Genomic DNA, 23,220 nt, shown 5'->3' with positions numbered 1-23,220 from the left:
AAACATAACTTTGCGCAGTTACAAAGTTCAGTAATTCCCTAAGGAGTGAGTGGAGACACACTAAATATTGGTTATATTGTAATATATAGTACAACTTACATTCTCCACGTATCCAGCAAAAACGACTCCAATAAAATGATTCAAAACTGCATAATGTGTCAGTTGTCACTGTTCTTAGCTTCTTTCCGTTGCCGCCATGCCACCCAAATAAATATTGCAGGTTCACACATTTGACAGAAAAATGTATGAATTACTCATTTCAAATCTGTCATAAAAACAACCACCTATAAAACTAGAAATATAATTTAAATAAGAATGATTAGGTAATTTCAAAGTAAGGAACTAAGTTCTCGTCATTTCTTAAATGTTTGACATTGACATTTTACTTAATTATCTTATTACTGAACTTTTGGAATGGGAGCATATGGGAGCACTACTGCCATAGTAGAAAATGAAATAAAGTATAACCTAATAATAACACTGATCAACACGAAAAGTATGGTATAACAAAACTTTTCACATTAATACCTATGACGAGAAACTTTTATTTTTATAAAATGAAAGATTAAATGATCTTGTTCTTACACAAAAAATATAACAACTAACTTTTCATGTTACTACTTGATGATAATATGTTTTATTGTATGGTTGCAGCAATACGCTTACGTCCTTTCGGGCCCCGTAAGTCTCAAGACAAACTTTAGTCATCTGCAGAGGAGTGAAAATGTCCAGGAAAAAGAGGCGAGGTCTTTGCATATGACTGACCAATAAAACTAAGCAGATAAAACATATTGGTAATAAAAACAAACACCATTATTGATTTAACATTTTATGGATTTTATTCTTTCTCCCCTCCTTTTATCTCTGAATCAACGCATCTTTTTATAATCAAAAAGTAAAATAAGCCATTTCCTTTCCACAGCCAACTCCAGTCTGCTCTGTCTCTTCAATGCATTTTGTTAACTTTAATATACAAAATAAGAATGGTTGCTTTCTTTCATTGATGTTTATCTACTGTACAGTGGGTCTTTCAACACCCCCAACAATAGCCCGTCTCCTCAGTCTCTCTGTTCGATCAGGAGTTTCTTTTACTTCTTTACGACCTGGATGACGTCCTCGTGCTCCATGATGTGCGTCAGGCCGACCCTCTGAGGGCTGTACTTGGTACTGGTTCCCTGGAAGAGTAACAGAGGATAAAGTTTAGACCCTTTCTTTTTGTTTGAGATGGATTCAAACATAATGAATCACTAAACCTGTGTAGATCTGCATCAGCTCTACTCTGCTTCCCATGTGTCATGGCACAGTAAACACAGCTGAGCTCTAAATATAGTGACTATTTTTGTAAATGCCTTTTCCCCCACATAGCTAATCTAATAATTGTATGAGCTGCAGCTGTGTTAACACTAATGAAGTATGTTTATTTAATAAAGCTTAAAGTGGACCTATCATGCTATATTTGAATAATATATTGTAGGGCTATACCTATATAAAACTATATATGTCTGTGAAGTTTTTTTTCAAAATACCAAATAGGTTAAGCATTTGTAGCCATGCCTCATTTTGCTCCTTTCCAGCCCTGTTTTTGCAAGGGCTGAATCTGTGAGAAGTATTTTTCGCTGCTTTTGTGGCAGACTACAGCGCCACCTACAGGCCTGGCATATGTACTACAGCATCTCCAGCGCTTTCGAGCTGCAATGGCCCCCGATAGGTGGAGAGTTGCCCATATAGGCGGAGCACCACTTTTCTGACGTCAGAAAAATTCAAATCTGTATCAGCTCCGTTGCAGCCCCGTTTTTAGAGATTTGGGTATGGAGGAAAAGAGAGGGTTTGTGTTTTCTGACGCACCGGTGACACATATTCATGTATAAAAGACGTACAAAAGTGCATTTTGCATGATAGGTCCCCTTTAAGTACAATGACATTGCTAACAGTCAGCATGCTTACACTGTGTCCCTGTTTCGTATTTGTACAATATACAATATCAAGTGTATTTGTTGTGTACTAAATTAATTAATTTAATTTTTCACATTTCTGTTCGGCACCCAATCGTGAGATAAAAGCAACATAATCACACATAAAAAAATGTTGTAATGTTAATATGTATACCACAGAAGTACAATTATTTAGTACATTTTCTTTAGTGAAATTACACACAAAAAGGACAAGAAACCCAAGGTGTGCCGGGGCACCTTTAAAACTTATTTTCAGATTTGATATTTGCTCATACATACATTTTTACAGCAAGAAATCTGACCCATAAATCAGTGTTTAGTGCTGTGGTTTTCAAAATGAATGGACATGTCTTTTTAAATCTGCCCAATGAACAAAAACAAACTGAATCATGAGACACCTGTTGTAGAAGCGTCAAGTATGTCTAATGCAAATAAATCCATGACAACAAACATTCATTGTCTATTTTACTCAATAAGGCACATTTGTTATTTCCCACAGTTTATGGGAAGAGAGATACAAATGTTAGATTTTCTGAAGGTCATTGCCTCTAAAAGCTTGTACTTACCCAAACCAGGGCGTATTTGAACTGTCCGACTAAGGTTCTGTGGATTCGATGGCACTACGAGAGAGAGAAAAACAGACATATTTGCAATCCTATCGTAGAGCAGATACAGCAGGTCTAACTACTGTAGTGTTATTATTGGATATGTGTAAAATAATGTTCTTACCACATGTTCTACAGTTGCAGCTCTTCTCATGATGATGGCATCACCAAAGTCTGGGCGCTCTAATGGGAAAGACAAATAAATGAACACATGTTTAATAAATGAGGTATGCTTGTGCCTGCCATGAGTGAATAAGAAAAACATTTGTGTACCTCCTCTTTTCTTAGTGTAAATGCAAATCAGAGCCAGGTATTCCCACAACGTCTCCAGCAGGTAGTCCAGGTTCAACTTCATCCCACAACTGAAGACATAAGGAGGAAGTTGTTGATGTAACACTGATTACATGCAAAGAGTAATATAGAAACGTCCAACCAACTAAGACTACTGTTATTCAAACACATGCAGATGTATATCTGACCTGATGACAACACTGTTAGGTCTGTGAACCAGGCGGTTCACCTCCTCAATGGAGATTTGATCCACCTTATTGTACACCTGTGGAAACATAAATAACATTAAGTTGAAAAAAAAGACTTGAAAGTTAAAAAAGGGGCAAGCCAAAACCTTGTAACACTAAATATTTTAATTTTCCTATTTTTACCTCACAAATACTTTTTTATGGGTTGAAAATGTTCATAAAAACAGCAATTTTGGAATAGGAATGTTGCTCTCTCTGTTTGGCTTTCCGGAATAATGTCTTTCTTTGATCCAGTATGGACTTACATATAGGCAAGGCATGTAAACTCTGTTCCCGACGATGACATCGATGAACTCGTCTGGTGTGCTGTCCTCCCTGAAGAGGACTTCTGCGTTAAAGATTTCTGAGAGGAAAGAGGTTAAAGGGAACAACCAGATAGTTACGTGGCTTCTAAACCACTTCATGGAAATAAAAAGAAGACTGAATGGAAATTAAATCATTGAAAAGTGTTTCTTTCTTCTGACGCTGGCAGGGGGAAGGATACTGTATTCGTGAAGGATGAGCTGCACGAGCTTCTCTGAGCATTGGGTGAGAGGAACTGTGGAGTTGTAGGAGAGGCCGCCGCCTTTCTTGGGCTATGGAGATAAATCACAAGTTTTTACCAATTTTTGTATAAGTATTCATTTCTGGAGTTGACAAGATAGCAGGGATGTTTTTAATAGTGTTTTGCTCTACTTGCATGCAAGGCCCATACATAATGCAACAGCAAGATAACATGGTATATGTTTTTTGTATGTATACATCAGAGTTCCCGTTAGAATATTTGTTCGCCGGTCAACATGTCCGTTAAAGTTGAAATCTTCCGGACAAAATGAGAAAAGTGCCGGTCAAAGGTCTTCTTTGTTATTTATTGTGCTTTAAAACAAATTGATATGATTCGATATTAAACAAACTAATCATAGCAGATTAACTACATTATTCAAAAGTGTTCAGTAACTTCTAATAACACGGGAATAATAAACGGAGCGGTCTCCCTCTCCTGACAGCCCGTCAGTATCATACAGCTCGTGGATCAGTAATGAGTGACCCGGCAGTGAAACTAAACATATCTATAACTAGTTACGGTAGTTTGAGAGGTCATTAAAATAGCTATGTGTGATATTCTAACCTGGTGTGTGTTTTGTTCCGCTCACCACTGCATGAGATCATCCAGAGCTGTGTGTCGACTCGTCAGCAGCAGCTGATCTCTCTCCCGTCAGATTAGACTTTACTCGCGTTTATGTCCATATCGATCAGATCCAGCTAGTTCTAGCTAATGATATGACTACCTGCTTATTAAAAGACACCTACACAATAAGCGTCGCTATGCAACCGGGTGAGGCCGCAAAGTATAGCGCAGCATTATGCATTTGTTTACATGCCCACCGGAACCCCGAGGCATTACCAACAGATCAACGCACAATCAACCCACACAGGATATCTCTTTCTCCACATTAAGTGTTAGACATTAGAATGGACTATTCTTGTCTGTCACATACTCTTTTGTCTGTCACATAAATGGCGCAAGTTGCGCAACTAATGTAATATTGCGCTAAACGGAAATGATTTTGAACGGACACTTTGACCGGAGAGATTTAGATTTGCCGGTCTTCAACATATTTTACCGGTCGTAGTCCGGTAATTACCGGCTAACGGGAACTCTGGTATACATACAGGGTCCTCCATTTTTTTCTTGTGCCCAACATTTAACTTGACAGGATATCTAAAAAACGAATAGCTATATCATTTTCAAACAAGCTGATGATATTCATGCTCCGCCCAGAATGATGATAGAAAATGTACCTTGAAATAAATATTGGGTTTCGAACAGTTGAGTCTGATGCCCACCGACTCCAACTCTTTTTCTAGCAGTTCTCTAGAAAGATGATGAAAAAAATAGAGATGAGAGGAAATAATTAGTTTATAAACTTACATGTACGCTTCCCAGAACAAGCTCTAAAAGACTTCCACAAACAGTGCCCTTTCACACACCTCTGAACATCTCCTTTGGTGGCATCCAACATCATGATGACGACGTCTGCTGTCCTGGCAACAGCAATGACCTGCCGACCTCTACCCTTACCTATAAAATAACATCACAATCAGTGTAAAGCCTTTTTCTCATTGCAGGGTATATGCAGGAATCCTGAAGTCACATGTAAAACCTTTTAAGACCTTTTTTAAGACCCTTTCCATACATTTTAAGACCTCATCGCAACTTCAGTTCTAACCGGTTACATTGGCGACACACTTTACCTCACATTGACTATATTGATTGTAAGATAGCACAACTAAACAGAGTGCAGACAGACGACTGAAGCCTCCTCTCCAGATGAACTTCAACCTCTCTGTGAAGGTCAGGTTTAATGCAGTATGCTGCTCTGTTGCTTCTGTGCTCTATCATTCCAGTAGAACTCGATATGTGTTGACTTCACTTTAAAATAGCAGATCTCTGTGACCGGATATAGTTTGGCTTAGTGAACATGTGTCTCTTCCTTGGAGGAGCAGCATCGCCCGGACTCCGCTGCTCCTTCGCGGCTCCTCCGTGCCCCCCACAGACTCTCCCCCCCCACGGAGCGGAGCAACGAAACTTAAAATAAGAAGCAGCATTTTACGGTGCGCTATGCATGGGGTCACCTTGAGGGGGTTTCCCGACATGTCGTTTCAGTCAATTAAAGGGTGTTTCATGTTGTCGTTGCTGTGGACCTTCTTAATACCTTGGAAAATGCCGTTTAATACTTTTTAATAGCCTTAATTTTCGCTAAATTGATTTATCAACTTGTAATACTTTTTAAGACCCCGCGGACTTGGGACTTGGGACTTGGGACTTGGGACTTGGGAGTGGTAGAATCCATATAAAAAGTTGAACGAATTCCTACTCTTAATTCCACACGTCATCATTCATTAACTAATCTGATAGAACATCATTATAATCAAATAATAGATGTACTTGATCTCTACCTCACCTACTTACTTTGGGTTTAAGACAACGAAATACAAAACCGAGAAACCCAAGCATACCTTGGGCAGCACCCTCGATGATTCCTGGCAGATCGAGCAACTGGATGTTGGCCCCTTTGTACTGGAGGGGGACACATTACAGTGTAAATGGCCCATTGTTGCACAGATGTTTAAATCATGCAGTGTTGTGAGTGTGTGTACCTCTATGACACCGGGTATGCAGGTGAGAGTGGTGAACTCGTAGTTAGCAATTTCACTGGCGGTTGATGTCATCAAACTGAGGAAGGTGGACTGCGGGACACAACAGAGGATTTAGTTACAGCAACACATGGTGAACGTTCGTATCGAGTTTCTCTTTGCTTTCCGGTGCCTTTTAACATGTTGGCTTGTTTTTTTAAATAAAACATTGAATTTAAGATACACTGCAGAATTAATGAATAAAAAAACATGTTTTTTAGATTATTCAGAGCAGAAAACATCATTACCGGGCATGTTTACTTACCTTACCCACAGATGGGAAACCGATAAGAGCAACACGAGCATCTCCTGATTTCATGACATCAAAGCCATCGCCTTTGACCCCCGCTGTTTTGCTGGGCTCCAGGAGCTGAGCTCTGTACTTGGCGAGCTTGGCCTTGAGCAAACCCAGATGGTACTCAGTGGCTGGAGAAATGCATAAGAAACAGTCATGTGAAACAAGGTGTATGTTGATTCCAACAAATTAAATAAGCCCCCCTTTTTCCAGCATGCACAAAAACGTTGGTGGTCTTCAGGTTTACTTGCGCCATCAAATTCAAGCTGCCAATTTAAGGGTAACATGTGTGTCCTTGTGTACAGCCAGTTTGGTTTGTCCATTCTGGGCTACTGTAGGAACACGTCTCTGTGAACCGAAACAGTTTGAAGTTTCATTTGACTACACACAGTCAATAGATGTTCCTAAATCTAAAACACTGCTCCTTTAAAATAAGTGGTAAACAATAATGTAGTTAAAAAGAAAAGAGTGGCTGCTATAAAACTGTACCAGCACAACCACCACACTGGAGTTAAATCCGACTAACTGAATGCATAAACTATGAGTTTACATGTTTTGGGGGATTGCTTCTTTAAGTGTGGTGGCACTTTAACTGTAATCAAGATAACGGTGTCAATTAGCACAAACTCCTTGCATTTCTGTGAGATTAATGAGTAACACAACACTGGCAGCTGACACACAAACAGAGAGATGAAAGAGAGAGAGAGACGTATATCTTTGTGTACTTTTATTTGTTGATACTTAGGCAATATTGTTCCTTGAAACTGTCATTACAATAAACCAATGTGTCATTAAAAAGGTGGGTAATGGCTACAAGTCCGTTCATTGTGTAGCTAACAGTTAGCCCGGCTAGTGCCCTTAATTACCTTTGTTTTTCTGTGTCCGAGCGATTTCACGCTCAATTTCCGCGATTTTATCCAAGATTCCCATGTTGGCGGTTCAGATGTGATACAACTGTAAAGCAGAGAAAGTATCAGAACACAGAAAACGTGTCACTCCACAGTTGTTAGCTTTGTTAGCTACACGGCTAACCAGTGTGATTTAACAGAAGACAACCCCCTTTAAAACAGTGCATGAACATATCTAGCTTTAAATGAATACCCACATGAAACACATGTAATGTCAACACTTGAACATGTTATATTTTGATAGATATTTACAGTTTGAAAGGGGCTACACTCCGCAGCATGCACAAAAAACTGTCATCACCAACCGGAAGTCGTCCCGTTCCCCTAAGGTTCCGGAAGAAGCAAGGAAACTCAACTCTCTCGCGTTTTTTGGACCCGTGTTTCATTAACGCTTACATCTATCGGGAAGTGCACCGCATGACCGTGGCATTATCTGCATGGTGGAGTTAAGTATTAATAATGTGTCTGGTCCGGTGTAACTGCATTTTATCAGGCGTGCATTCCTGATGTTGTATCTACAAGTCATTCGGAGTAATTAGGTAATATATATAGAGAACATGGCTGCGCCCACAGGACCGAGAGCAGCATCCAGCCGGACCGGGTTTGAAGGCTTCCCGTTCGCGCTGGCCCCCAAAACACCGGAGGACAGCGCCGGTAAAGAGCAGGAGCAGACCGGTGCGAAGAAGAAGCCATGCAGGGCTTGTACGGACTTTAAATCCTGGATGAAAGTCCATAAAACAGAAACTACAACTCCTGTACAGGTGAGGTGAAGTCAATGGTGGAAATATCTCTGTATAGTCATATTAGTTTTACTGTAGTACAGTTTGTATGACAAGAAGATAGACTTATTTTATATTAAATTGTCAATTTGTTAGAGTTGTGTGTTCTTCCTATGAGCTTTATGAAAGTTGTTATTTCATGATGTAATGTCCCATGCTCATCCTGTAATGCATTTGGGAGCCACTGTGCCGTAGAGCCATTTAGTTTTAAATAATCAGTTATTCAATTGACCGAAAAATGTGATAAAAGAATACATATTTTAAGCAATGTGATAGAAAATGCTGTGTCCAGCCTCTTAAATATTAAGATCATGACCTCCGCTCATAGTCTTATATATCATATTTAACTGACTACATTTGGACTGACATAAGCCATTTAAAGACATATTCTTGGACTTTGAGAACCCGGGATGAACATTTTCACTGTCTTCTGAATTGTGTTTTCCTTAATCGATACTTTAAAGAAATGTCTGGGACCAACACTTTTATTATCAATTACGTTTTTGATCCTGATGTCCAAGAGAGAAATGTTCTGCTCAGGCTCTGGTCCTGTTGCAACGGATATGAGCTAAGCACATGTAACCACAAATCAACATAAACCACATCATGCAACTGGATATCGGGCCTGTTCCCTTTTGAAATACCAGCTAATTCACTCTTCTTTATTATTCTCCAGGAGACCGTAGCTGCAGAGTTGGAGCCACAACAGGAGTGTCCGCTGGACCGGGGAGAGTTAGGGCGTAACACCTGGTCCTTCCTGCACACCATGGCAGCGTATTACCCCGATAAACCATCGTCGACCCAGCAGCAAGAGATGGGGCAGTTCATCAACCTTTTCTCCAAGTTCTTCCCCTGTGAGGAATGTGCAGAAGACCTCAGGGGCAGGTCAGACCAAGTTGTCCCTTTTTAAGATTCAATACACAGGCTGACACATTTAAATATGTTATTTTAAAAGAGCAAGCTATTTCTAAATGCTCCATTTCCTCTCCACAGATTAAAAACCAATCAGCCGGACACCAAGAGTCGCCACGCTCTCTCTCAGTGGTTCTGTAATATTCACAATGGCGTCAACGTCCGGCTGGGAAAGCCTGAGTTCGACTGCTCCCGTGTGGATGAGAGGTGGAAAGACGGATGGAAAGATGGCTCCTGTGACTGAGCAATAAGAAATATGAGGACTGAGGGGAGACATTCTTCCTGTGCAAAACTTTGAGTGGGAGCACAACAATTTGGAGCTCATTTCTCTAATGTTGAGAAACTTTACGTGTGGATAGATAGGCCATGTGGTCCATTTCAAATGTGTGCTTTGTGGTCAGTTAATATAACTGATCAGGTAACAAAAATTAGTGACACAAATCCCTTTCTGTTTCTGCGGTTATAACAAATACTCAAAGTAAAACAAAGATTCACTAAACATGCTGTTTATTCCAGTAATGAGTTTTAAAAGTGTGCGATACAACTGTTTATTGAAAAATGTAAATCCAATTTAGCCCTGACTTGTCTGTTGAAGCAGTTAGTAATTTACAAAGGTATTTATCCATTAAAATGTTGTGTTGTGGGCTAAGCTTGAATATATATATTTGTTCAGAGATATATATATATTTTACTTAATGTTGATTATTAGATTGATTTTTCACTGCAGTTTGTTTAGATGTAAAGTGTGATACGTGCAAAGTATGTTCATTTATTTGCATTATTTTCTGCTGCAATGAGTAAACATTGATAATTTAAGTGTGTAAGAGGTAGCGGCATCTAGTGGCGAGGTTGCATATTGCAACTCACTGAATGTGAGGAAATATGATGGTATTCATTTTAGGTGAATACAGACTCGTCAATTATCCTCCATCGCATATTTACATAACCTTGTGAAAGTACAATCTCTCTCTCTTAGCACTTAGTTTGCTTATTGCTAAGTCCTTATGAATCCTCCTACACATCTGTCCTTGACATCTTGATCCTTTCCTTCAAGGTTAAGGAAAAGTATACAGAAAGTTATTAATATAATATTCCATTCCTGCAAATAAATCTCCCTAAATCATACACACTGGTCCTTTAAGTATTTAAATAAGAATAAATACATATATTTTGTTGATTGAAAGCTTCTCAAAACTGATCAATCATGGTGTTTCTCTTATTTGTGTCACTATAACTTGCTTTTTGACTGATTGTTGGACAAAATAAGCACATCCGAAGACACACTTTGGGCTCTGGTCAATAAGACAATGGATTAGTGGACTAATGTATCATTAAAACATGTGACTTTTGATATCAGAACCTCAGCCATGTGACCTGATCTGTTGTGTGTTATTAATAAACACTCTAAATATGAATCTTAAGGAACCAGAGGACACACTCCAACAACTCCAACTCTCAGCCGCTTGGTTTCACTTGTAATCCTAAAAATGACTTTAGTATTTGTGCCACATACACCCACACAACTCAACCATCCTTAACTGTGGCTTACATTTTTTTTGTATACAAGTATGTGTTTATATCCTCTCTTTAAAGGGGCCCTTTTTTGGTTTTCCCTTTCCTGGTGTTATGTGTGTTACAGGTTTTTGTGCATGTAAATGGTCTGCAAGGGCTAAAGTTCCCTCCAGAGGGAGTGTCTCTCCCACACTCCCCCCCCCCCCCCCCTGCCTGAAATATTTACTTGTGTAACATCATATTTGCATAACAACAATGCAAATATGAACTAGAAAATGAGCATTAGGGCCCCTTTAACATTACTGCTAAGATATTGAATTTGGAAGGAGACCTCAGTGACCTCTAGTGGTGAAAGCCATGTGTGTATTTCAGATTCCATAAAACAATTCATGTTAGTACAACATTAGTTGTGAAAATGGCAGCTGCATTTTCACAATTAGAAGTGTATTTCAACGCACAGAAGCTTATCATTCCACAAAGAGACCGTTTAGGGTTATACTCAATGGGCATTGTTGAGGTCACAGTAAATGAAACTATCCCATGATAAGCAACATGTGACTTCTCTCTGTTGTGGTATTTGGCACAGCTAACATCATGAGACTTTTCTGCATGCCTTTTTTCATGAAGGATATTTCACTCAGTATATGGTTTTTGGTCTACGGTGCTTGAGTTCTTTGCGCCTCATATTTAGATGGATATTTCTTTTCTATAATGTTTTTAGAACTTGACAAAAGTCTTGGCTTTTATTTTCACAAATTTGTTTTGTATGTGTCTCTTATGACTCATCCACCTTTATAGAAGCATACAACTAAATCCTTTTCTAGCCGCAAGTCCATTTTGTTAATACAAACCTCCTTGTTATTTATTCTTCCCAAGTGGAAGTCGGTTACCCTCTTATGTATAACCCTTAGAACATAATTCTTATACACTATTATATTCCATGTTGGAGAGGTGTAGTAAATTAACTCGTTGTATGTCACGTTATACGTCCACCCCACTACAATTCAGAGGTAAATATAGTGTACTTTTACCTTTACTTTGCAGATTTGTATTAATGATGTGAAATATAAACAACTCTTAAATCAGACTTTAGTTCCACCTGGAGTAAATCCACAAGCTGCCCTGCAGAATACAAAGTCATTCAAACTAGCTGCACCTTTACCAGCTTTGGGAACACTTTCATGATCAATCATTATAATTAAAACATTCTGAAATGGGCCAATCTGCATAACGAGTACTATTACTTTTTGTACTTTAAGTATATTTTGATGCTAATACTTTTGTACTTTTACTTGAGGAACATTTTGAGGAGTTTTACTGGTAACACAGTATTCCTACACTCTGATACCTTAAGTACAAGATCTGAGTACTTCTCCCACCTCTGTTATGATTAACCCCATAACTGTCTCAATAGCTCGGTCACGTCGCCAGTTACGCACGCTCCCGTAAGTCACCGCGTCCTCCTCTGTGCCTGCGCGCCTGTCTGTGAGCGCGCAGGACCCGTCCCTACAGCAGAGCAGCTCATCCATCCTGCAGAGTGAGGAGCCACAGAAAGGGAGAGAGAGAGAGAGAGAAGATGGACGGAGTGGGATCGTTCGGAGCGGGCCGAACCGGGTCCACTATCGACCCGATTAGCTTCGCCAAACAGCCGCAGACCATCCTCAGAGTGCTGTCCTGGGTGAGAGCTGTTTTTCCCCCAGGCACTGCTTCTGTTAGTGTGTGCGTGTTTGCGCGTGTGTGGATTCGTGTGTGTGTGGATTCGTGTGTGTGTGTGCTGTCGCCGCTGCGCGAAACCACTGACGTGTTCCCACTGCAAATATACTCGATAATGGATAAACAGGGTGCGTACAATGGAAATGAAGGTATATGTTGATGTTTTTCACATAGAAATGTATCGTACAGGGTGTAACCAAGGCCTGGTGTCTGTCTGACTCCCTGACCATGAAACTGATTTCACTACAGATGTTTTATCATGGTGGAAAACGTCCTTTCCTCATCTTTTCTTATTGGAAAAATCTCGCCTGGTAGTGCTTTATCAATCAATACTAACATGTGCAGTAGACCAAACGCGGATTGTATAGGACATATACAAAACATAGGCTAATTGTCCATCCTCCTGCTTCCTGGTTTAAATGTCAACCATTAGGATTTTCACATGGATTGTCCTTTATAATAAAAAAAACTGTTATTGACGATACACACCATCGTTTTTTTATAACGCCAATCATATTTCCAGCTAATGATTTTGCTGTTTTACCCTAAACGGTCTTCGTCCGTCTTCCCACCTGTGATTGGTCCGCGCTCTTCATTACGCACGCAGGGCCACGGACACGCGGCTGACGTTTGATGTAACCTATGGATGTAACACATCTCCTGTGGGCGGCACTAAGTCTCGAGGATAGGAGTCAAGGAGGGGAGTATTGAGAAACCTCTACGGAGAAGGTCTCCTTGCAGTGCTGGGATTGACTGAAACACACAACGAAGAGGGCATCTGTCCAAGAGCTAATTACTGTACATCTGAATGAGAGCCTATGGTTGGATGTATTGTACACATATATTAAATATGTTATTCTGGATGTTTCTATAGTGACCAGGCGGTTATGATTTACTACCGAGCCCTTGAGAGGACATATCAATGCCTATACGTCAATATTTGAATACCATATTGTGATTTAAAGTCCAATTGCCTATGTTGTTGTTTGTTGGTGTATAGCCTATAATCTTACTCAAGTAAAATTAGCTAAATGTGCCAATAGTATCGATTAGGGCTGTTGTGATAACAAAATAAATCACGATATGGGTAATCTCGCGATATCTATACAAATATTGAGACATTCTTGCAGCCTCAACATCTCCAAACAGTGTTGGTGTGAGCATGAAACAATAATAGATCATTCACATTTATGGTCAATACCGGTGTATCACGTTACCCCTATCGATAAATTCAGTATTATGTTTTTATCAGAAAGCTGTGGAGTTACTTAAGTATTTGTATCAATGACAAAAATGTGATGTAAATACTAATGCAATATAGCACAATAACCATTTCACTGTTGAAGCTGCGTGGATGTAGTTTTCTTTTTAAACCTCATTTTAGACGCACTTTGGCAGCTGAATCCAGTGCTGTAAAAAGTCAAAGCAAATACAAAATTGAAAACTCACAAGTGCAATTAACTTATATTATAACTTAGTGCAATTCTTTCCTGTACTTTCTGGCTACAAAGACTCTTCTGCTCTCTCCAGCTTTGCTATAAAGCTGATTCTCGAATAATTTAGGAACAAGGAAATCTAAATGTAAAGAGGATGAGAAGATAAAAGGGAAAGTAAGAAGACTAAATAAGTAAAGAAACACATAAGGAAAATGACTCTTGTAGTAGGCTGAATACCACAAACTGTGGTCAATATATTCAACAAAGAAGAATTTTCTTATAGGCCTAAAATTGTTTTTTTAAAACCATGCCAAGAAATCAATGAAAGTTTGCCGTTCCATTTGGAGATACATTACTTTGATGCATGTCGATTCACTAAAAGCACCTGAGTGTGTCTGCTCAGATTATATCCACACATGTGATGTTTAAAATGTGGACCAGACATTATCCCATTGTGAGTCTCTCCATCATCATGTGATGCACACCCCCAAGTGTGAGTGCATTTCTGTGTGTGTGTGTCTGTGTGTGTGTGTGTGTGTGTGTGTGTGTGTGTGTGTGTGTGTGTGGTGTGTGTCACATGGCCCTATTCTGCCACCCAGTGTTAGTCAGCTGATCAGTGTCAGCGGGTGAGTCCAGAACAGAGGTAGAAAGAAATACATATAGAGATCAGACCTGAAGAAGGGTGTTCTTCATACACATACACATAGGGTGAACTCACAGGAATAAAAGGGGTTAAAGCATGAGCTATATATCAACCTTTATCGCACTTCCTGTTTTGTATACACACACCGCCTCAGGACGATGTGATTCTTGATGGGAAGTGAAGCATCCACGTCTTCGGTCAGTCAGAGAGAAAGAGAGGAAATTAGGTTAATGCTTTTGGTCTGAGCGCGCTCAACGAGACGCTGCTGCCACAAATCCAGTGAGCCTGCATCAATAGACACAGTTAGAGAATAATTGTATTGTTTAGGCAATACATCATATGTTGAAGGGGGGGGGGCTATTATGCTATTTTTGTTTTCAAATGTGTATTTAGTCTCTACTGGGACATGTCTCCATGCTTTAATGTTCAAAAAGCTCTTTATATCTCTCACACTGCCTGTGCTGCAGCACCTCTTTTCACCCTCTGTCTGAAACCAGAGCCCAGTCTGCTCTGATTGGTTAGCTGGCCGGCTCTATTCAGATTGGTCAACTGCTTACAGATGGCCCGCCCCCTAGCCTGTCATGTACAATGTGTTAGAGGGCTAGCCAATTGAAGTGCGAGCGTTACATAGTGATGTCACTGTGTTAGTGAAGTACACAAAGTAGTCCAATGGAGGCATTTCAGGCAGGAGGGGGGGGGGTTGTGTGGGACAGAAATTACCTCTGGAGGGAACACACTACAGAAAGGGAAAACCCCCAAAAGCATAAACCTCTTTAATGATTTTGATCTTCGTCCATTTCCTCTCACATGTCTATACCTTTCTTCCTCTTCTCAATCTTTCCTCCTCTTGCCACCCCGTCCACAGATATTTTCCCTGGTGGTCTTCGCCTCCATCGTGAACGAGGGCTATGTCAACATGGGCAGCGAGCGTCTCCACTGCATCTTCAATAAGAACGCAGACGCCTGCAACTACGGCGTGTTCGTGGGCCTGGTGGGGCTGCTGGCCTGCTCCTTCTTCTTCTTGCTCGACTACAAGTTCGCCTCCATCAGCTCCGTCAAGGACAGGAAGAAGGCCATCATGGTTGAGATCGGATTCTCAGGTGAGAAGGAAGTCAAGTCAGGTTGTTTTTACACAGGTAGAACAGAGTCGATATGATAAGGGTCCATTACTTCCTTCAAAAGATTCAGGAATTGCAAGACACAGCTTTTGAACATTGGATATTTCAGTTAGTCTGTGTTTGAAAAAATCTAAAGGCTGGGTTTTCCCAAAATGCAAAAAAAAAAAAGGGTAGGCCTGATTCTTTGTTTCAGCTGAATGCTTTTCAAGTTTCGTCCTATTTTTATTATTCATCTAAAGCAAGGGTGTCAAACTCAAATACACAGTGGGCCACATTTTTAAAATGGGTCCTAGTCGAGGGCCGGACTGGTTCAATGTTTATTGCAAAACTTATTGAAATGAACTTATTGCACATATTAAACCTGGAACTAACAAAGCTTAAATGATTGCCTATAAAAACAACATTAAATAATCAGTTGCATTCATTTCTTATGGCTCTATCTGCAGCTTTTCCAGAGTCCTTTCTTAGGAGTACATTTTCCCACAGGCCAACAACAGCTTCAACAAAACTATTTCCCTCAAAGAGAAAACCAAACATGCCCTGTTGTCCTGAGAGAAAGTGCAGAAGGAAACATTGAAACTCAGTGTGCTGCTCTGTGATGCTAGCTCAGATACTTGGCATCTCATCTTGGGTGCAAGGTCATCAATGTTTGGGCTCAGGCTCTGAGCTGAGGAGACCCTCAGGATGGAGTGAAGGTGTGCGTGCGATATACCGGCGGGCCAGAAATAGTATTTAAAAAATAATTAAATTAAATCCACCAAGGGCCTGATTTGGCCCCCGAGCCTTGAGTTTGACACGTGTGCTCTAAAGAGTCAGGAAGTGCAAGACACAGCCTTTGTACTTCGGAGATTTCTTAGTCAACTTGTGATTAAAGGATTAAATAGACTGGGTTTCCCCAAAATGACCAAAATAAGTAGGCCCACTTCTTTGTTTCAGATCGTTTTTGAAACACAAGACATCAAGAAAAATGATACTTAGATAAAAGATGTTCGAGAAATGAGGAACAAATAACTGCTTCTGCTGGCTCAGATCTGAGAGCAGCTGCAGACGGTGTTTCATGTTTACGTGGAGTTTACCTTTCTCTCTGCTGTAACGGCTTGTTTCTGTCTTGCTGGTTTCTGGCAGGTTTCTGGGCCTTCCTGTACTTTGTAAGTTTCTGCTTCCTGGCCAATCAGTGGTCTCAAACCACGGCTGACGAGCTGCCACTCAACCAGGGGGCGGACGCAGCCCGGGCAGCCATCGCCTTCTCCTTCTTCTCCATAATCACCTGGGTAAGAACATGCCACTATATACATACAGCACATACTGTACACAGTGTGAACTTAGAATTAGATTATATCAGTCTTAACCTCTTGGCATGGAAACTCATTTTTCAATTTCTTCCTGTTCTGTTTTTAACATTTTAAATTAGACTTACAGATACACAGCTTATACATTTAGATTGTTATCTTTTACATGAGTGCTTGGTCCACGAACATAAACAAATGTTGGCTTTGTTCTAGATTCACTTAATATTTTGTGTGGTGGAAAATGTTATGGGTTTTCTGGTCTAGAAACATTGTTTCTTGCGGTCTAACTTGTCAAGAACAATGAAGTACTTTTGTTCGGCCTGTTACTACGGTTATTTTTTTATTTATGGCCCACAATCAAAATCTGGCTCCCCCTGGGATATGGGTTATTGTTATTGAGTGCAGACCATCCTTTAACCATCCAATCGGTGACTGACATGCTCTCTCCTTCACCGAACCATCAAAAATAACCCTGAACCTCACAACCTCCAGGTTTGTCCCTGAGGACTGCAGAGAACAGGGCTGATTATGAGACCAGGCAGATATGCATGGAAGCCCCCTCCTAACTATAGAGAGAAAACCATTTTAACATATTTTTATCACATCTTGTCAACCATGACTTCAGCTGTGTTGTTTTAAAACTGCACCTGAATGTCTCCCCAGAGACAACAAGAGGGTGTGACACTCCTTTCTCTACGTACTCTCCTCAGATACATTACATTGATATTTCAATATCAATATAATGTATCTATTCTATATTATATGTCTAATAATGTTGAGCAGGTCATGCACACTTTCACTGAGTGATGAGACTTTCCAGAGTTGACCCCTGAGCAGCCGGGCCCCAGAGCCTGTTAGCTGTTTGAGAAGCCATCCATGAACTCTTAAAAGTCATCTGTTTCTGGCAAGAGTTGCTCGGACACTACTTTAACGCGTCTAACTGTGATCTGGCTGTGAAAACGTGGCTTTGTTGATTCTGCCTGGCGTACTTTGACTAGTGAATGGTAAATGGACTGTACTTTTAGGGTGCTTTAGTGAGGCTTTACGACCCCTCAAAGCGCTTTACATTCACACCACATTCATTTAAGCAATGTGCCATTTTGATCAAGTAAGCTAACAATCATACAACACACTCGTCAGCCGTGTCCTTGGGAGCAACTTGGGGTTAAGTATCTTGCCCAAAGATACATCGACAAGGGATTGAACCCACAACCTTCTGATTGAAAGACGAGCACACAGCCACCGTCGTCCATGCACCGACTAGAGTTGTTAAAGGTCACCTATTATACAATATCTACATGTCTTTTATAAATAACCATGTGTCCCCACTTTATGGCATAACGATTTTTTGGCTTGTGTAACCATTAGCCAATCAGCAACCAAGGTAACCCAAAACACTTCAGAGACATGTTTAGTATATATCTGAGACCTATAATATATTGATGAAAAACAGTATAATGGGTGACCTTCAATATGTCTCCATCTATTCCCCCCCCCCCCCCCCCCCCTCCCTGCAGGCCGGTCTCACAGTCCGTGCAGTCCAGAAGTATCTGCTCGGCACAGACATGACTCTGTTCACCACGGAGCACATGGACGGCGGCGCCCCCACCCAGCCGTACCCCTCCAACTCACCGGTGGGCGAAACCACCGAGACCTCAGAGACCTACCAGAGCCCGCCGTTCACCGAGAACAACGCAGCGCCCACATACCAGGTTCCCATTTACTAGATAAGGAACACCTGATGGAGGAAGAGTAGCTTCAGGGGTGAGGGATACGAAGAAAGTGATATGAAATTCGCTTTCTGTGATGTTACACCTGCAGTTGTGTATGTGTTTATCTGGGCTGAGTTTTCAGTAATTGTTGGAGAGAAAAAAACGGCCTTTCCTCCTTTGTTCCTTCTTCTTGCTCACTTTTCTTTCCTTAAACACATTCCAGCTTTATCTGAAGTCTTTTTGAAGTGTGTGTTAAACTTTGCAAATCAGAGCAGAACAACAAGATGAAGAGATGAAGGGATCAACACGTGAGTGACTCCACCACAAAGCAGTATTAGATCAAACATTTTTGCAGAAACACTCACATAGCACCTTCATCCTTTTGTTTAGCTTACAGTACGGTCTGGTCTTTCCTTCCTCTTTCCCTGCTGCAGTTAACAGTAACCCTGTGTGTTCAATCTGCATGTATCTTAAATTAGAAATCAACTAAGTGCCATACTGTACTGTGCGTCTCAGACAGTGACTTCATTTAGTAGATTTCCACATGCTGTAAAAAAACAACGACGATGTTTTGTGACTAAGTGCAATATCTCACATCTTATCTGTAGGTAGGTATATACTGTACTGTAGGTAGACTAGTTACGTCATTAGACCAATGATAGGCACTGTCTCCAATTACATACTGGTACTTGAATTGTACAAAAACATACAAAACAACAAATGCGGTAAAAATCCCCCCATAAAGACACACGAAGGGACCACAAAGAGATTTAAAACAACGACGATACACAAAACAACTCCAAAGATATATAAAAAAAACTACAAAGAAACATTAAAAGACTCAAAAAACAACCATACAAATAAACAAAATAACTACAAAGAGTTGGAAAACTACCACAAGACGACAGAGACATTAAACAACCATAAACAAGACTACAAAGAAACACAAAACGATCATTAAAATACCCAAACAACTACAATAAAGTAATAAAAAACAGCTACTAGACTACAAAGAGACCATAAAAAAGACTTAAAACAACTACAAGATATAGTAAAAGCTACAAAGACACACAATGACTTTAAAGAGACACACAACTATTATTAAAAGACTACAGAGACATTAAACAACCATAACAAAGACTTAAAACAACTACAAAGATATCCCATGGTACCAGGGACTGTGATTTGAGACAGTGTCATATGTCGGGTGTTGTGTGTGTGTGTGTGTGTGTGTGTGTGTGTATAAATCGGGGCGAGTTGGGGGGATTCTGGGTAAGTCAGGTCTGTTTATGTTTACGTTTTAGAAGCTGCCAAACTGCCCTGTGTTATTATCGCTAACTACCATGTCGTTGATGTCTATAGGAATGTAATCACAAAGCAGGATGGGCTTTTATTTTGGCGGGGTTCAGTCAGTGCAGTCTCAGGCTAAAAGAAAAAAGTGTGTGTGTGGGAGGTTAAGGATCGCTAGCTGGCTAATTTACTGATCCTGCTATCCTGCCATTGAGGAAAGAGGGAGGGTCTGGATTTGTTGCCATGGTGACAGGGTTGGGTGGACGTTGGGCCCTGATGTAGATAGTAACCATGCCAACCATGTCGGTGTGTGTGTGTCTGTGTCGTGGTTCACTCGCCAATCTGTAGTGTGTGTGTGTGTGGTGTGCATCCACGTGCAACAACATGTGCACGTGTGTTAGCATGCATTAGAGTGTGGTGTGTGTGACAAGTGTGAGTGTGTAGTTAATTAGATTTTGTGGTGCAGAAAAAGTTATTTTCTTGAACATGTGTGTGTGTGTCAAAGTTTTAGTGCAGAGGAGGAAACCATAAGTCTGTTACACACATTTAATCATTTCCCCAAAATAAAGGTAGTCCTTCTGCTAGATAGATATATTATCAGTGTCACTGTCAAGGTGTGTGAGTTACAAAGTGTGTGTTTTTTTTTAATGAAAAGAGCCAAATATAAAACGATATGATGTAATTGACCTGCAGAGCGCACAACTGGGGTTTGCAGTTATAATCATGATACTAATGCATGAAGTTGTTGTATAGATCTCATTATATATTGAATACTATGTCATTCTTAGGTTGGTTTGCAAAAGTGAGAATCGCACGCCTTCAGTGCAGCCGGCAGGATTCCTTTTTTGTGTTAAAATAATCACAGTTCAGAATTGTGACCACACAGCTCTTCGTTTATTCAGTGACGTTACGTAAACCTCATGATCTCGTTGGTCACACGTACACTTTGAGCTCCAGGGTGAAACTGTACTAGAATACTGACTGAAACTCATATTTCCTGCAGCCATGAACCTAACTTAGTAGGGCAACAAACGACTCAAAGTTCAGGCTCCGTTTTCTACATGTAATCCAAATAAGTGTACACTCGTAGAAAAGGCTACTCTACACCAACGTGTGCCAACAAAGAACAGGCTCTCAGATTAAGCCCCAAAAATGTACACTGATAAAAAGAGTTATCGACAAAATAAATGATAATCAAACATTATAAAGTAACGATGCAGAGTACAGATGTGGTCCTAAGGAAAATGGATGAGGCAAATATGTGTTTGTTCTAGGTAATAAGGGTTTAATAATTAGTCATTAAGATTGACCTGTGAGCAGGTGTTCTGGAAAGGGTGCAAATTAAAGTCTTATTATCCTTTTATCTTCAATATTAGAACCAATTACTCCCTGAAGTTTTTAGAAGAACACATAGTTAAGCGAGTACACGTTATAAATGAAAATACATCAATTAAGTACACATTAGTATTTCCTTTTATATTGTTTTAGGAAATGGTGCAACATTGAAGTTTCCTACAATATGTTTCAACATTACAACTCCCTTTTTAAGCAGCTATTAGCCTTGTTTTTTCCCTCAAATATACGCTGCTCAAACGTCAAAATAATGAAACTCTGACACAACATTAAAGTTATAATCCTTCAAGCATGAACATATATGCTAATAAACGATTTACAGTTCTTTCAATCTTCCGTATAACCTGTTAACTGTGGTCAGGTGAGACTGGGGGTTTCAGGTAACACCATTACGTAGTTGGGGGTACCGTCAGGTCAGGATGTGATATTCTTCAGTGCTTTAGTCTCTTCAGTCAGTGTGTTAGATAAAAAAAATAACGGCAGCATTCTCTATGTTTTGTGCTCTGGCCCATGTACACTACCGTGGTATTGGTTGATTGTAAAATTCAGTACGTTATTGAAGTAAATGGAACCTGTGTGTGACGCTGTCTAGGGTATGGTTTTTCCTGTACTAATAAAAAAATCTAAAAACAATATTAATGATTATTTATGAACTAGAAGGCACTCTTTGTTGGAAATACTTTGACCACTCTTGAAAGCGCCAAAATCAGAGTTTTATGTGCTGTCGTTTCTGTTGGACTGAGGTTTTAAAAAGGTTATGATCTGTAGTAACGCGGGTGCCATCAGTTGTGTGGTTTCCAGTACAATACATTGCATGGATGTTACAATATCTCCCCCACATTATATTGATAATACAAATGTACCCCCCCCCACATTGATCAACAGATAAGTAAACATTGATTTTTGTAGCGTGCTCCCCCCTTAAACAGGTGTTTGACCTCTTCAGTGTAAAGCGCTGTGTACAGATGTGTGTCACTGTCTATTGCCTGAATGTCTCTGGACTGCAGTCTGACCGTCACTCGAATAAAAAAGAAAACATGTTTTGGACTGCCTGTTTGTGCCCACTGACTTTAACCTGTGAAGAAATGAGAGTTTTTGTCATTTAAATTAACGTATAACAATGTGTGACATGACATGTGGGTTTCTATCCACCTGTCTTTAATTGTGAGTGGAAACAAAAGACAATTAGGACAAATGTTTGGCTGAAGTGGACGTGCAATCAAAACAACTTAATTAAACATGTGACTTAAACATCCACTGAAGCTTCTGCTCCGCTGAAAAGAAGATGATAGCACTACATTAATACAATTAGCGTATGCAGAACGACATTCTGCGGTGCGAGTACTATTTAATATACCAGAAAAGTATAAATTGCAGGATGCCAAAAAATACCAGGATGTCATTTTGCATCCAGTCACATTTAGCAGTATGGAATTCTGTGTCCTTTTCTGACTATTCACCCACGTCGTCTGTCAAATGTTATCACCTCATTTAATTCTAGACATGCGTGTCAAATGATATCATAATTAGCGTATGACAGAAAACGGGTTTTGTTAGTTCAGTCACCTTGAACTTATATCAACGAATGCTTGATTTACATTCAATGTTTATCCAAGGTGCCATCTACCATGAAGGTAACAACTTAAAAAAGCAAGAATCCTGGAAGGCTGTGGCGCAGTGGACTAATGCATTGGTGTTAGGGGGTCACAGGTTCAAACCCCGCTGCAGTCAGCATGTCCCTGCAAGACACTTCACCCCAAATTGCTCCTGTGGGGATTGCCCACAGTATTGAGTATGGAAGTAAGCGTCTAACAAGTAACAAAAAGTACATTAGCCTTCAATCAGCCTAATTCTAATCAGTTCATCCTTGAAACCAAGTAGACGCTTGTGCCGAAATTGAAGAAAAATGTGCGATATCACGGTCTGGGAAATGTGAAAAAAGCAAATGTACTCCACCCAACGACGGTGAAAACAATAAGAAATGACC

General features: G+C 40.2%; 3 protein-coding genes across 4 annotated transcripts; 2 read left to right on the top strand and 1 right to left on the bottom strand.

Moving 5' to 3' along the window:
* Positions 1-813: 813 nt before the first annotated feature.
* On the bottom strand, positions 814-7,939 carry drg2 (developmentally regulated GTP binding protein 2). 2 transcript variants are annotated; one of them, XM_034225142.1, is made up of 14 exons: positions 7,782-7,939; positions 7,435-7,522; positions 6,539-6,699; positions 6,238-6,327; positions 6,097-6,157; positions 5,068-5,158; positions 4,879-4,951; positions 3,581-3,671; positions 3,342-3,439; positions 3,037-3,113; positions 2,831-2,919; positions 2,682-2,740; positions 2,519-2,572; positions 814-1,175 (listed from the first exon to the last, which is right to left on the bottom strand). In XM_034225142.1, exons 2-14 carry the CDS (start codon positions 7,496-7,498, stop codon positions 1,089-1,091), a joined length of 1,095 nt encoding a protein of 364 aa, XP_034081033.1. In that variant the 5' UTR covers positions 7,499-7,522; positions 7,782-7,939; the 3' UTR covers positions 814-1,088. The 2 variants fall into 2 exon arrangements, with proteins under 2 accessions (XP_034081033.1, XP_034081032.1); XM_034225141.1 differs by having other exon boundaries at positions 7,729-7,818.
* A 9-nt stretch (positions 7,940-7,948) lies between these two features.
* gfer (growth factor, augmenter of liver regeneration (ERV1 homolog, S. cerevisiae)) lies at positions 7,949-10,365 on the top strand. Its single transcript, XM_034225143.1, has 3 exons — positions 7,949-8,237; positions 8,932-9,140; positions 9,249-10,365. Exons 1-3 carry the CDS (start codon positions 8,034-8,036, stop codon positions 9,409-9,411), a joined length of 576 nt encoding a protein of 191 aa, XP_034081034.1. The 5' UTR covers positions 7,949-8,033; the 3' UTR covers positions 9,412-10,365.
* Positions 10,366-12,134: 1,769 nt separating this feature from the next.
* On the top strand, positions 12,135-22,274 carry syngr3a (synaptogyrin 3a). The gene is made up of 4 exons (XM_034225137.1): positions 12,135-12,357; positions 15,337-15,571; positions 16,715-16,860; positions 18,396-22,274. Exons 1-4 carry the CDS (start codon positions 12,256-12,258, stop codon positions 18,603-18,605), a joined length of 693 nt encoding a protein of 230 aa, XP_034081028.1. The 5' UTR covers positions 12,135-12,255; the 3' UTR covers positions 18,606-22,274.
* Positions 22,275-23,220: the final 946 nt, after the last annotated feature.

This window comes from Gymnodraco acuticeps, unplaced genomic scaffold, assembly GCF_902827175.1.
Source record: "Gymnodraco acuticeps unplaced genomic scaffold, fGymAcu1.1, whole genome shotgun sequence".
NCBI classification, from domain to species: domain Eukaryota; kingdom Metazoa; phylum Chordata; class Actinopteri; order Perciformes; family Bathydraconidae; genus Gymnodraco; species Gymnodraco acuticeps.
This window is presented reverse-complemented; position numbering and strand designations above follow the sequence as displayed.

Excerpts from the sequence above, each read along its gene's own strand:
- drg2 (XM_034225142.1), bottom strand. The coding sequence starts at position 7,498 with ATGGGAATCTTGGATAAAATCGCGGAAATTGAGCGTGAAATCGCTCGG. Across the intron at positions 3,440-3,580 it reads GCTCATCCTTCACGAATACA|AAATCTTTAACGCAGAAGTC; the intron begins GTATCCTTCCCC and ends CTTTCCTCTCAG. Across the intron at positions 2,573-2,681 it reads CTGCAACTGTAGAACATGTG|TGCCATCGAATCCACAGAAC; the intron begins GTAAGAACATTA and ends TCTCTCTCGTAG.
- gfer (XM_034225143.1), top strand. The coding sequence starts at position 8,034 with ATGGCTGCGCCCACAGGACCGAGAGCAGCATCCAGCCGGACCGGGTTT. Across the intron at positions 8,238-8,931 it reads AAACTACAACTCCTGTACAG|GAGACCGTAGCTGCAGAGTT; the intron begins GTGAGGTGAAGT and ends ATTATTCTCCAG. Across the intron at positions 9,141-9,248 it reads GCAGAAGACCTCAGGGGCAG|ATTAAAAACCAATCAGCCGG; the intron begins GTCAGACCAAGT and ends TCCTCTCCACAG.
- syngr3a (XM_034225137.1), top strand. The coding sequence starts at position 12,256 with ATGGACGGAGTGGGATCGTTCGGAGCGGGCCGAACCGGGTCCACTATC. Across the intron at positions 12,358-15,336 it reads TCCTCAGAGTGCTGTCCTGG|ATATTTTCCCTGGTGGTCTT; the intron begins GTGAGAGCTGTT and ends CCCCGTCCACAG. Across the intron at positions 16,861-18,395 it reads TCTTCTCCATAATCACCTGG|GCCGGTCTCACAGTCCGTGC; the intron begins GTAAGAACATGC and ends CCCTCCCTGCAG.